We start from the raw sequence: 13,590 nt of genomic DNA, 5'->3' as shown, positions 1-13,590 counted from the left end.
CAGTGGACTTTTAGAGGCAGTTGAAAAGTTTCTTCTAGAGCAGTGGCTTTCAAATTTTATTGACTAGAATCATGAAAGCCTGTCATAACCATATATTCCTGGGATCTGAAGGGTTCTGCTTCAGTAATAAGACCAGCTAGAAAGGGGAAAGCATAAATCTGCGGGTGAAAGGACCCTTCCTTCCCTAGGAGCTTCTGAGCAGGTGGTTCAGAGGCCACACACAGCTCAAGAAACACCTTCCAGAAGGTCCGTGTACCAGCACTGGGTTTGGGGACCCTTGGATCTAGGTGAACAGGTCAAGCTGCTAAGCCTGTGAGTGGAGCAGCTGAGTTAACCTCAGCCAGCCACTAAACCCATGAAGGCAAAAAGTGAAGATGAGGGAAGAGAGTTGCCATTCCTGCAGATCTGCTTCCCAAGAACTCTCGGACAGCATTTATTCACCCTCACTCATGCCATTGTCCTTCTCCCAAGTTTCAATGCTTTCTCAGAGTGCATAGATAGTGTTCTCAGTGTTACATAGTTTCTCAGTGATAGTTTCTCAGTGTTACATAGATAGAGCTTCCAGATCCTTGCTCCTCTGAGCATGTGTTCCATGGTCCAGCAGCACCTGGGAGCCTGTTGCAAATGCAGAGTCTCAGCCTCCCCCTTCCCCCTGCCCCCACCGCCACCACCTGCAGAGCCTACAACTGCAGTTGAGGTTAACATGCCCTGGTCTCCATGGTGGAGACCCATCGGCCTCCTCAGTCCCTCCATCCTCAGTGGATCCCGCCCCTCAGCTGGGACCCCGGCTCTGACCTCCCTGCCCCGGACTCTAAGGGCTGTCCGTGAGAAGGGTCAGGGGAGCTCACCAGGGCCCCGAGCAGGGATCAGGCCGGGCCCCGTCTAACATGCCGTGTCTGTCCCGCCGCACAGGGCACGGGCTCCCTGAGCGAGAGCTCCATCCCCTCCATCTCTGACACCAGCACCCCAAGACGAAGTCGCCGGCAGCTGCCACCCGTCCCACCAAAGCCTCGGCCCCTCCTCTCCTACAGCTCCCTGATTCGACACTCCGGGAGCATCTCCCCGCCGGCCGACGGAAGCGAGAGGGGCTCCCCGCTGACCCCACAGGCGCTGGAGAGCACGGAGGCCGGCCTGGCGGAGCCCTCGGGCCCCCGGCACGGGCACGGCCACGGGCACGGGCAGCAGAGCCAGCACTGCTCCCCGCAGCGCTACATCTCCGAGCCCTACCTGGCCCTGCACGAAGACTCCCACGCGTCGGACTGTGGCGAGGAGGAGACGCTCACCTTCGAAGCCGCCGTGGCCACCAGCCTGGGCCGCTCCAACACCATCGGCTCGGCCCCGCCGCTGCGGCACAGCTGGCAGATGCCCAACGGGCACTATCGGCGGCGGCGGCGCGGGGGGCCGGGGCCGGGCGTGATGTGCGGGGCGGTCAGCGACCTCCTGAGTGACACGGAAGAAGACGACAAGTGCTAGAGGCTGCTCCCCCCTCCGATGCATGCTCTTCTCTCTCACACGGAGAAAACCAAGACCGAATTGGGAAGCCAGTGCTGCCCCGGGGGGGGAGGAAGAGGGAGGAGGAAGACAGAAGGACACCGTGCATTATCGGACGACCGCGACGAAGGGACAACAGGAAAACCAGTGGGACCCGCCAAATGGCTTCACTTCCCTTTGCAAGATGGGCACTGCCATAGTTCTGCCTCTTTGCTGGGGAAAGGAAATACGAGAACGTGCAGGGTTACTCCCCTGGCAGAAGGGACGTGGTGAGGGGGGCCCTGCTTCCCCTTGCCCCTTCCCACCTTTCTGTAAGCCGCGGAAGGATGGAGCTGGCCTGTCTCTCCGCCCATCGCCCTGAAAAGCCTGCAAGACTTTCTGGCTCTTACCTGGGGAGTCGTGGAGACCACGGGAGAGGCGTCTCCTCCCTCGCCAGCTCTTGCTCCTCAGCTCCACTGCCGTCAGGGCAACCACACTAGCATCTCATGCATTCCCCTCTGGCTTGCTTCCCCCCAAGAAGCACAGGCTAAGTTCAGGAGCATCGGATGCCACGGGGCGGAGGCCAGGAGGGAAAAGCTGAAGTGGGACAAGGGGCCGGGGGGCTGTGGCGGCAGCAGCAAGGGCTGGTCTGGGTGAGCAAAGCCATAGTCCTGCAGCCCAGACCACGGGGAAAGGCTCCAAGAGCTGGAGAGGATGGGTGGTGCTGGGAGGGACAGTCCTGTCTCTTTGAAGCCTGATGCCTACTCAGTAGGTGCTGTGTTAGGATAGGCCAGGGAGGTCCCTCAGGCTCCACCGAGGTGCCTAAGGCTCCAGGAAGGGTGATATTTTAAAAGCATTTAACACCCCCCTTGGCCAGAGCACAAGCTGGCGTGAGCAGCAGTCCAGCCTTCCTGCTGGAGCCCAGTGCTCTGCCAGGCCTTAGCTCTGCAAACGCTGGTCCAAAGGGATCCCTCGAGGGTGGGGTAAGTGTTGGGGGTGGAGAGTGCAATTGAGGCAAAGTCTGTTTTCCAACCAGTATAGAAGAATGTGGAACAGCACATATGGCCGAATGTCAACCTAGACTGTGGTCCAGGAGGTAGTGGCCACGAGCCAGAGGCTCAGTCTTCCCTGCCACTTCCTGAGAAGGTAGCACACACATACCCAAGGTGGGCCATACATCACCTAGTAGAGGCTTCTAGAGAGGAAAGGCAGGCAGACTGAAATGAGAAGCTTCCATGAGAGAATCCGTCTGAGTTTACTGAGGACCTCCTGGGAGGAGGGCCCCTTCCACAGCCAGTTGATGTGTGAGGGTCAGTTTGTCCTGATACTTTGAAGGTAATTGGTAAATATACCTCAGCTGAGACCTGGGCGGCTCCTCCTAGCCAAGTAGGCTCTGATGGGGCCTCATCACACAGTGTAATGAGATGAGGGTCCCCATGGCCCTGAATATTTTCTGGAGCTAGGATGGGGCTTTTCCTCTCCCCAGAGTAAGAGCTGGACAGCAGACAGCCTCAGGCCACTGTGCCATTCTTAACCCCCTAAACTCAGAAGCATTGAGGAAAAGAGAGCCTTTCTTGGCTAATCAGTGCTCATCTTGTATAGATTGTCCGTCCAGGGAATCACGTCACTCTGTCTCTGGTGGAGATGTACCATTCCCTCAACTTCCTCCCTGGTCTCACAGTGGCCAGAAGGACCTCCTGGAGAAGGATTCCAGGCAGGGCTTTCCCTTCTCAGCCAGGAGCAGGTGGAGCTTGCCTCACAGGACCCTCCCCCGGCCTGAGGTCACAGTGGCTAGACACTCTTTTTATCCTCCTCCAGCCAAGACAGACTCCACCTCTTGGGTAGGAGAAGTTAGTGGCTGTTATTTTTCTTAGAAGGAGCCTCTTTTTACTTATGAATTTTTTCTGTTTGTTTTGGTTGAAATAGAACTAAGGAGTAGTTGCATCAACCCTGAAAAGCCAAATACAACCATGTGGCTGCAGAATCATTTCATGGCCCTGCCTTCTCTTTTAGATACCGACGGAGCTTCATGACCCACAGCCCCCAAATCAAAGTAGTCCCAGGGCAGGAGGCCACTGAGTCAGAACAAAAGCCTCCTCCTCTCAGACCGTGTGTCTGTTCTCACTTTCCTCTCCCACTCAGCACTTGCACGCTCCGGAGTGGCCGGCAATGTGAACGCGAGTGTGTCACACCCTGATCCTCACAGGTGTGCTCTTTACATAAGACTCAGACGCTGGGCCTGGTATTGTGCTAAAGGTTTCCTCTGCTCAGCGTCATTTCATGCCAAAGTGCTGCAGTGGGCTGCTTTCTGCACACAAAATTGCTTTCTTCCACCTCAGAAATGCAGCTTTCCCTAGGGACAGGCCTACCACAGGACCACCATTCTGAGTCAGCAAGTCTATTGCATTGTGTTGGGAGAAAAGGAATTGAAGTGATATCTTAGGCCATTTCAACAGTAGGAGGAATTTAGCCTGGCAGAGCAATTACCAGAAATGGGATTTGCCTGTAAACCACATTATGAACACTAAATTTACTGTGCCGGGAAACCTTCCTGGACACCTGAACTCCTTACACTCACATACACAGAAGCACTTGAGCCGTGAATGAAGTGGTGTGAAGCACTGCAGATGCATTTCCCCCGGCCAGCCGGGGTCTTGTTAGAACTAGTGAACTTATGAACTCTGTGATTCAATTTCCCCTGACCAAGAAATTGTGTTTCTTATCCCTTAGCCTACATTTACCTTTCTAGTAAGACCAGAAAATAAAAGACAGTTTTCTGTTAAGTCACGGAACTCATTATCATGATCTTCTTCTGACCGCTTCCTCCCATCTCTTCACAAATGTGACCTCTCACCTTCCCTCTGATAGCTGAGCAGGACATCCTTTCCTACGTGTCAGATTCTGCCTCTTTCTCCCTTGAAAAGAGGCCCCTTGAGATCTCAAAATGTGTGCTGCTATTTGGATTAAAAAGTATGGCCGCATCTCAAGAAATGTCGAGCAAAGTGGAAACAGTTTGAGATACTCAGGTTCAGAGGAACGTTTGGCTCTGTGTCCAGTTTCCCTTGCTAATGTCAGCCTTTGGCATCCCCTAAAAACAAAGAGGGAGGGATGGAGGAAAAGAGAGGCAGAGGAAAAGGAAAACAAACCAAGGTAGAGAGACATTCTAACTGGGCTGTGTTTAGATACTCCTCTCTTCACTTCCAGACAGACTTCCGGTGGGGTACTCACGTGTCTCCCTCTTTCGATCCCCAGGAGGGCAGAATGCCAGCAGGCTTTCAGACATAGGGGTAGAGCTCTGGGCCAAGATGCTCTGTGAGCCAGGGTCAGGATAGAGTTGCCTACACTGTGAAGAGATGAGCATCCCCCCACCCCCACCCCATGTCAACACAAGCCATGAACATGACTGCCCAATGGCAGTCTGTCCACTCTTCTGGCTGAGGAATCTATTTCTATTCTGGGCTTCACTTCTCCCCACTCAGCATCCCTACGGGGTACTAAAATCAGGTAACGTTTTTCCGAAGCTGAAATCCAGATGTTCTGGGTTCTGCCCTGTTTTGACCCTGGGACCACAAAGAAGACGATCCCACATCCCACCATTCAGCCAGTGTTTTCTTTCCATACACGCTTCCATCTCTCCTACAGCCTTTGTGAGGAGCCTCAGTGTCTCCTGCTTTCTGTGCTCCCCTCCCAGCCCTTGTTTTGCTGCATGTTCTCATTGACCCAACTCCTGAGATATTTTAAATCCACCCAGTCCAAGCTTATTTGCTGACCTGCCTGCCTCTGCTGGTGGGGAATGCATCATTCTCATAAAAGTAGTTGGGAATTCACCAGATAATACTCACAAGGTGATCTGAAACAGTATAAGGTATGGTACTATTGGGGTGAGTGGGGGATATGGAATGTCTGCATACTCAATGAAAGCCCACTTCAGGGAAATTAGGTCTCTCCTGGCATAATGGAACAAAATTTTAATTATTTTGTTTTTTTAAAGAACGTTCTCATTTTTTCATTACATCCTCTTTCTAAAGCCTGCTCTGGATGTCTTGTTTTTGGACAGGGTATTTATTTAGTGGGTTGAGCCACTAAATAGGAAGGATAAGTTGAGATGCTTTAATTTCTCAACCTAGCTATAATAAATATTATGAGATCAGAATAAGAAAAGGTGCATGTGTAGCAGCCAGGGAGCAGATAGTCATCTACTTTGCTGAGATTTTGTGAGACATGAAGGTTAGGGAATTTTCACCCTATCGTTATCAGTTTCATATCTGTTAAGTTTGAGACCCTCAAAGGCCTGCTGCCAGTGTGCACAAAGAATCATGGTGAGGAGAGGCACTTCCATGCGTTGGGGTAGCTCCTTCCTCAGCAGATTCTTGCATCCTGTCCATTTTTCCTACCTGAATTCCCTGGCACTGAACACTGTCCAAGAGATTCAGGTGAAGACTTTATAAGGCAAGAAAAAAGAGAAGTGGGCCCCCTGAAAGTGGCCAGAGTGTGATGTTTTAATTCCAGACAAGAACCCCGTAAGGAACCAGGTCTAGTTTTGAATAAATAGATCTCCATGTTGAAACTCTTATTTTTACAAAAGCCAAACAGAATTAACTCAGGACTTAGGACCTAACCTTGGCATGGTAGGATCAGAAGAGATCCCATGTATGAGTGCTGCCTATATCTGCAGCTCTTTCTGACTTGTTTTTTCTTTGGTAAGCCACCCTGTATACTGTAGCCATTTACCCCAACAGAGCCCCATCTGTTGGCTTCTCTGGCTCCGTAACCCTGGGCTCAGCTAAAGACTGCTGGCATGATCCGTTAGGCATCATGTGCTGTCACTCATTCAGCCAGAAGAATGCAGATGTATCACTTGGAGGGGACAGAAGACTAGGAGCAGAAAAAAAACATCTTTGGTTTCTGATGGCTGTCTTTTTCTTCCCTTAAATCCTTTCTGCTTTGACCCTCTGAGGCTTAGGCATCCCAGAGAAAGATAAGCCAAAGATAACAGGTTCATAGATTGTCCCAACCTATCCAAAGGGCCTGGAAAGCTTCCTTTAACAAAACTCAAGCCAATCTGAATGAGACTCCTAGCAGAGGCATATGGAAGGCTAGGGTACCTCCAAACTGCCCTTCTATTTTTGTAGTCTTCTTCTGATCCCTTCCCTCATGCTAAAAAGGGGGTGGGGTGGAAGGGGCCACTAGCATCTTGACCTTATAAATGCAAAAAGATTTTATAATAAGCCATGCTACTATGTAAATACATTATTGAAGTTTGAATTCTTATTTCTGGGGGGTGCGAAAGAGTTGAGCAGATCCAACTTTAAAAAAATGGTAAGGGGATCTATGTTTATTTTTCTTTGGGATCTTTTTGTTTGGATTTTTTTTTTTTTGTAACAGACCAACCCTAGAATAGCAATGAAGGATAAATGTGTGCAGTGTTTCTGAATCACCTTCTAATTAATTTCTATCAAACAATATATTTGAGCCAAAAATCTGAGGTCATATAGTACCAGTTCCATCTTCTCTCTCTGGTGGTTTTTGGTTTTGTTTTTTGGTTTGGTGTAGGTTTTTTTGGTTTGTTTACTTTCTTTTGTCTTCTCCTTCTAAGTCAGCCTCTGTCTCTTGTTTCCAGGGACTTAAAATACAACCTGATGTAAAACAGCTTGAGAACTTCAGTGAAAGCCAAGTAAATAATAGAATGGATATAGATTTTTTTTTCAGGATGTCTTTAACCAATAAACAAAAAGTTTATATCCTGAGAAGATAAAATTTTTAAGAGTGTGGTAATCTGGTAACTGAAAATTATTGGGAGTCAAAAATAATTCTAGCCCAGCCTTCTGTACTTGTGCCTTCAGCAAGGTATTGCATCTGCGTGCTTTATTTCCCTCATTAGGAAATTGAAATACTAATGCTTGGCTAATTCATAGGTGTGTCAAGTGTTTGTAAGTAAATTAATATCGCATTATATAAAGTACTTAGTCTCCACAAATCAACTTAGAAAAATCTTCTCTCCTTATATACCACTAAGGACCTATGAAATTCTTGGCATTGCTATAAGCATTCCATTTTTTGGAAGAAACTTCATGTTTAATGGAACCAGAATCCCAGATTTGCTTTAATTTCACCATCTATTGTTCCCATTTTCACTTCCTCCCCTTTTTAGCTCTCTAATTAAAACAAAAACAAAAACAAAACAAAACAAAAAAACCCAAGACTTTTTTTTTTTTTTTAATGCAGGAAAGGAGTTGAGTTTTCATGATCTTCTTTCTGTGGATACTCCAGCCAGTCTTAGGTCAAATAACCATTCTCTAATGCTTAGGATCCTCATGAAGACCTCTTCTTTTGTTCTGCCAATTTGTCAGAGATAAGGGATTGCTCTCTAGATTCTGGAACCAGACCTGAAGACTCTACTAAGTACTACCACTTCCTCCTCAGTTCACTCACAGGTGGGCCCCAAAACTGAAAGGGTACTAAATCAAAGCTGCCAAATCCAAATTTGACCTTATTTGGTGACTTATTTTTCTTTCCAGTACTCTGATTTCTTATGGTGATAACCTGTACCACACAGGAACCCACTGCTCAAAGCAAGTCTATTAGAAATCCGTATAAGGGATGAGCGGGAAAAACACAATCCAAAATTTCAAAGTGCCATTAATCAATTAAAAAAAACTAAAGGTAATATGAAATGAGGGCTAAACAATGTAAACTAACTGCCAATTAAAGTATACAGTAGTTCTGGTCTTAGCTACATTTGATATGGAATTATATCACATTAAGCAGATCCCAGCAAATTTAGTAAAAACATAGGCATTGAATTTTAATGGCTACCAATGGGGATATATACTTAGCCTGCAGGCCAAACTTCAATCAGTGTTTTTCTATCCTGGTGTTTTGTGAACAAGCCAAAATTTATACAAAGCCACCCTAAGTGCTGCAATTGCAGAGGAACCTCCCTCTTGGTGATATTAGAGAACAGTCCAGCTCCACTCAAATTGAGTCCAAAATTTGGAACTCATCCAGAAAAACAAACGGAGGAGAAAAATCTAATGCACCAAGTATGCTTGGCATTTGTGTAGCTGGGGCAATGTGGGCAGAGGCTAGAAAGACAAACTATAGAACAAAGACAAGGTTGAGGTGGAAAACATCAGCTAGTCCCAGGAACAGAAGGTGTGTGACCTGAGAGAGTCACTTATATTAGATCACTGGAATATTTGTTAGCATGATACTGGATTCAGAGCAGTTGTTTCTGCTAAACTCACCAAAGGTAGTGGGTTTGAAGGCCTCAGAGAATTAGTAGAGCCCTGAACAACTTTTCCAGACCTGGGAGATGGAGAAGGGAGGTTCTTGCTTTAAAGCAGCCCAAAGACAATCTCTGTGACTTTAGCAACTCTTCAATAGAGTAGTGCCAACAGCAGAGAGATTTCACTGACCTTCCTAGTGGTACAAGTGCCACAGGAGGGGAGAGGGGTGGTGAGTGGGACAGATGCGTTTTATCAGAAAGAGCTTTCACACTACGAAGGGTGCACCGGTACTAGCCTCACAGGATATCGCTGCAAAAAAGTAGACCAATGGGTGGCTCAGGCCATGCCCTCTGTCCTTTAGGACCCAAGGTCAGGCCGTTCCCACCTTGATTTGCTTTTAGAGAAGGAGCCCGTACGATGGGATCAAGAGGGAAATTGGGTGCTCTGCCTTAGGCTGTTAAAACGCTGCCACCTGCATTACAAAATTCACATGAGTCAAGACGCTTGAGATACTTCCTTATGGGCAGCATCCACTGTGGTGTGCCAGCCTGACACCCCTTCAGGAACGGTGTTTAAATGGCAGCCAGTGCTGGCCCGCCCAGAGTATCGGTGCATCTTTCCTAAAGCCAGAGTTCAGCACTGCATGTTGACCAGGTGGATATCCTGTAATATAAATGCTCGTTTGGATCCAAAAGGAAAATTATTAAAAATAAAAGAAAGATGAACAACTTTAATGTTTTTGGGGGGGTCAAAGAAAAGAATAAATAAAACCTTGTTGTAAAGAATTAATCGGCCTGATTCCCCTCACTCTGTTTCTTCGGTCCCTATAAAGGGAAGTCTCGGTAGTGAAGCCTTGCCAGAACTCTCGGGGTAAGTGGGCAGCAGGTTCGGCAGTGCAGTTGGTTGACATCTGCTCAGCTCAGCTAGTTAGGAGGAATTCCAGAGTTTCTCAAAGTTTCAAGGACACCCTGTCCCTGAAAGATTTCCTTTCGTTAAAAGTATTATCTTGGAGGAAACAAAAAATAGGCTTCAGACAAATTGCTTCCCTGAACAAGTTGTTTCCTTTTCTATTTATTTTTTCAAGATTTTATTTATTTATTTGAGAGCAAGACAGAGAGACTAAGTTGGGGGAGGGGTAGAGGGAGAGAGAGAAGCCCCACCCCCCCCCTGCTGAGCAGGGAGCCTGCTGCAGGGCTCCAACCCAGGACTCCAGGATCATGACCTGAACCACAGGCAGACCCTTAACCAACTGAGCCACAGGCATCCCAGAACAAAAGTTACTTTATGACCAGAGAAATTCTATCTGTAGGTAAGGAGTTTAAAAGTAGAAGGAATCTATGGAACACAGAGCTTCATGACTAGGGTTTGAAAGAGGACACTAACTTAGCTGCCAGGGTCAAGGAGGAGAAGACACCCCAAGACTTTGAGGAGACACTGTCTATTCTTTCCCTCTGCCTGTATTACTCTTTATTTAATCATAATGGATTACTTAATGAAAAGGAAGCAGCAGTCCTCAGATCCAGTGGTCCCTTTGAGACTCCCTGGGGAAACACCATCTTCTAATCCTAGTGTTGAGTTTATTGTTTTAATCTGAATAATTCTTCAGTTAATTTAATGGAAACTAGCTTCTAGAATGAATCCTCTATTTCTGCAGTTCTATCAAAAATGGCTTCTCAAGCCCTAAGATACATTTTTTTTAAGTAAGGGAAAACCCTTACTTTAAACCATCCAAAAACACGGTAAATGGCCAAATAGAGCTCTTAGAGGCTAGATTGTAATCTCTAATATCTTGGCCAACTCTGAGTTTATTTTCCAGTCATAATTTCTTCTCCATGGCTTCCATCACCACTGAAGTTGGAAAGACAGAATTTGAAGAACAATCTTTACCTAATTGCACATTTCTATGTGATGACTAGTTGCTTTAGGCAAAGGTTGCTTTGTAAGAAATTTCTTACATTGCTTGAGGAGTTATTTTGGTTTCTTTCTAATCTGGACCTTAGGTCCATAGTATTCCCCAGGCTAATGGTACTAAGATATATATATATATATATATATATATATATATATATATATATATATATAGGCACTACTCTAAACTTCTCTCTGGTGATTCTGTGTTATGCTTCTGAGCATCTATTGGTTTCCCTAGCACATGTCCCTTAACCTAAATTTTGCCTCTAGGACATTACAAAACTTGTCTTTACTAGTATACCATGTTCTTTTGCAAATAAGCTAGAAAATTTTCAAACCAGAGACCAAGATTTCAGTTTGTTAGACACTTAAACACAGAAAGTTGGGACTAGTCACAAGTTCACATAGTTCTAGAACACCACAAACATGAGAAAACAAAGAGCAGGAAGAGAATAGAGGCTATAAATGCAAGTTTTGTGGCCAGATCCAACTGAATTCAAATCTGTGTACCACCACTCATTAGCTGTGTGTCCTTGAGCAAGCCACTTAATCTTAAAGTCACTTTCTTATCTTTGCAATGGGAACAAATGTAGCAATGTCCTTGTAGGATTACTGTACAGAGTGAATGAGCTTTTGCACATGAAGAGAACAGCTAGTGTCTGCCCCATGAGGCATTTGATAAAAGTCTGGTACAATCATTGTAGCCATCAATGCTGTCACTTAAGAATACATTCCCAAACCCAGGGAACTGAACCCTACCTAGAGATACAATCCAACCAGAAGAGTGTGCCAGGTAAGTGTGTTCCCCTTCTGCTAGTGAAAGACAGAGGACAATTTGATCCTCAAACGGTTTTGTAAGGAAAAGGGAATAAATTAGCTTTAAAAAGCAACCAGATCATTATTATGTATCTATTTTTAAATAATGCCTCCACTCTTGTCTCAGAAACAAGCCCTAATTTGCTTATTCTTCACTTCTAATTTCCATATTCATTTAATAGCAAAATGAGGGAAACATTAGTGGGAGATACTAATTGTAAAAGTAGCAATAAAGTTAATGGCAACATTAAAATACTGTACACATATAAACAGCAATATTCAAGATAATTTGAAATATCAAGCAACTCACAAATTAACAGCACACATGAGAGAATCATATATTCAGTGTCAATAGCCTTATTATGACTTTTTTTTTGAAGATTCTATTTATTTATTTATGAGAGACACAGAGAAAGAGGCAGAGACATAGGCATAGGGATCCCTGTGGGGAGCCTGATGCGGGACTTGATCCCAGGATCACGACCTGAGCCAAAGGCAGATGCTCAACCACTAAGCCACCCTGGTGCCCCGATTATGACTCTATTAAAAGGATAAAAAAATTAGGGCCTCCTGCTGGCTCAGTTGGTGGAGCATGCAACGCTTGATTTCAGGATCATGAGTTCAAGCCCCATTTGGACATAGAGATCTTAAAAATCTTAAAAGATTTTCAAGTAATCTCTTTTTAAAAAAGTCAAAACTCTTAATCTGTAAAGAATAGTATACTTCTCTGAAGACCTCATTACTTGGAAAACAAAAAATACTCAATTATAGAAAATAAACATCCTGAGGTTACATCTACAGTAAAGCAAAAAAAAAATAATAATAAAAGGAAAAAAAATAAAATCTATCCTTTTAAAAAAACATTCCTAGGTGGTCAGTAAAGAACCATTAGTTCATAAGGCATGAGCTCTGGACATAAATAAATTATACAATGCTGTGCAGGTGATTCCTGGGGGAATGGTCAGGATACCACAAAGGCAGAGAAACATAAGACTAAACCCAACCACTACAAATCTGTCCAGGATGGGAACTCCCATGCTTCAGAGCATTGCTTCCAGATCTCTGGCCTCTGCTTACATGCAAGACCACATGTGCTCATAAACACAATAACTATAGTCTGCATCTGCTGACATTTAAATGATTCTATGATTCTATAACATGCAGGAACCACAGAGCCCAGAATTTTAGAGCAGGAAAGGGCCTCAGCATCTGTCCTAATCTATTTCATATGTAAGGGACTTAAGACTTAGAAAAAAACCCTAATATGTGTTTTCCAGAGGTCAAGGAGCTCTCCTGTGAATGTGGCCAGCCACAGAAGGCTCTTGACGTGGCCCCAGCAACCCTAGAACAACCTTCTACAAAACAAGAAAAGAAAATAAGAGAAACACTGCAGGAGGCCCTTGGCTCATGTGTCTAGAATTAACAGACACTGTGCACCCTCTCCCTTGCAAGAAGTAAAAGAAATCTGGGTCTTCACATCCCCCAGCCCTACCTCAGAGTCTTTTTATAACCTCTGAAACAGTCCCAGGAAATATCAGGGAAAGACCAGGCACAAGCAAAGCAACTTGCACCAAAGGAATTCAAAGGAAGAGATGCAGCAGATCAAACTCTCAGGCCTGAAAATACAGAGTGGAATCCGGGCCCAGTCCCCAGGCATGTGAAAAACACTGTTTTCCTCTGCCTCCAGATCAGAGGGTTGGACTTGAATGGGAATATAGTTTGGATGGCTGGGAGAGGGGATGAGAGGGGGAAAAGTTGTCTCAAATACAGCTTGGTAAATGTGCTGACATAAAGATTTAGGCAGACCTGGATCCAAATTCCAGCTGTGCACTGAATAGTGTGACCCCAGGCTCAACCATATTACTTACCTTCTAACCCTTGGTTTTTTCAAATGTAGAATTAGGATAACAAGACCAACTGTGTGTAGTTGTATTTAGGATTAGAAATTACACAGACTGGAGGGTATTACGCTGAGTGAAATAAGTCAATTGGAGAAAGATAATTATCATATGTTTTCACTCATATGTGGAATATAAGAAATAGTGCAAGGGACCATAAGGGGAGGGGAAACTGAGTGGGGAAAAATTAGAGAGGAAGACAAACCATGAGAGACTCCTAACTCTGAGAAAGGGTTGCAGAAGGGGAGGTGGGTGGGGGGAGGTGT

At 45.6% G+C, this 13,590-nt stretch overlaps 1 protein-coding gene across 2 annotated transcripts in view; it reads left to right on the top strand.

The window, feature by feature from the left end:
- The window catches only part of CACNA1E (calcium voltage-gated channel subunit alpha1 E), a 385,492-nt gene extending 376,045 nt beyond the window's left edge, over window positions 1–9,447 (top strand). For both annotated transcript variants that reach the window (XM_055319282.1, XM_055319281.1), the window contains one exon: window positions 913–9,447. In XM_055319282.1, coding sequence (XP_055175257.1) covers window positions 913–1,473 — 561 coding nt within the window. In that variant the 3' untranslated portion in view covers window positions 1,474–9,447. The remainder of the gene's footprint in view (window positions 1–912) is intronic.
- The last annotated feature ends 4,143 nt before the right edge of the window (window positions 9,448–13,590 follow it).

This window comes from Nyctereutes procyonoides, unplaced genomic scaffold, assembly GCF_905146905.1.
Source record: "Nyctereutes procyonoides isolate TBG_1078 unplaced genomic scaffold, NYPRO_anot_genome, whole genome shotgun sequence".
Classification (NCBI taxonomy): Eukaryota; Metazoa; Chordata; class Mammalia; order Carnivora; family Canidae; genus Nyctereutes; species Nyctereutes procyonoides.
This window is presented reverse-complemented; position numbering and strand designations above follow the sequence as displayed.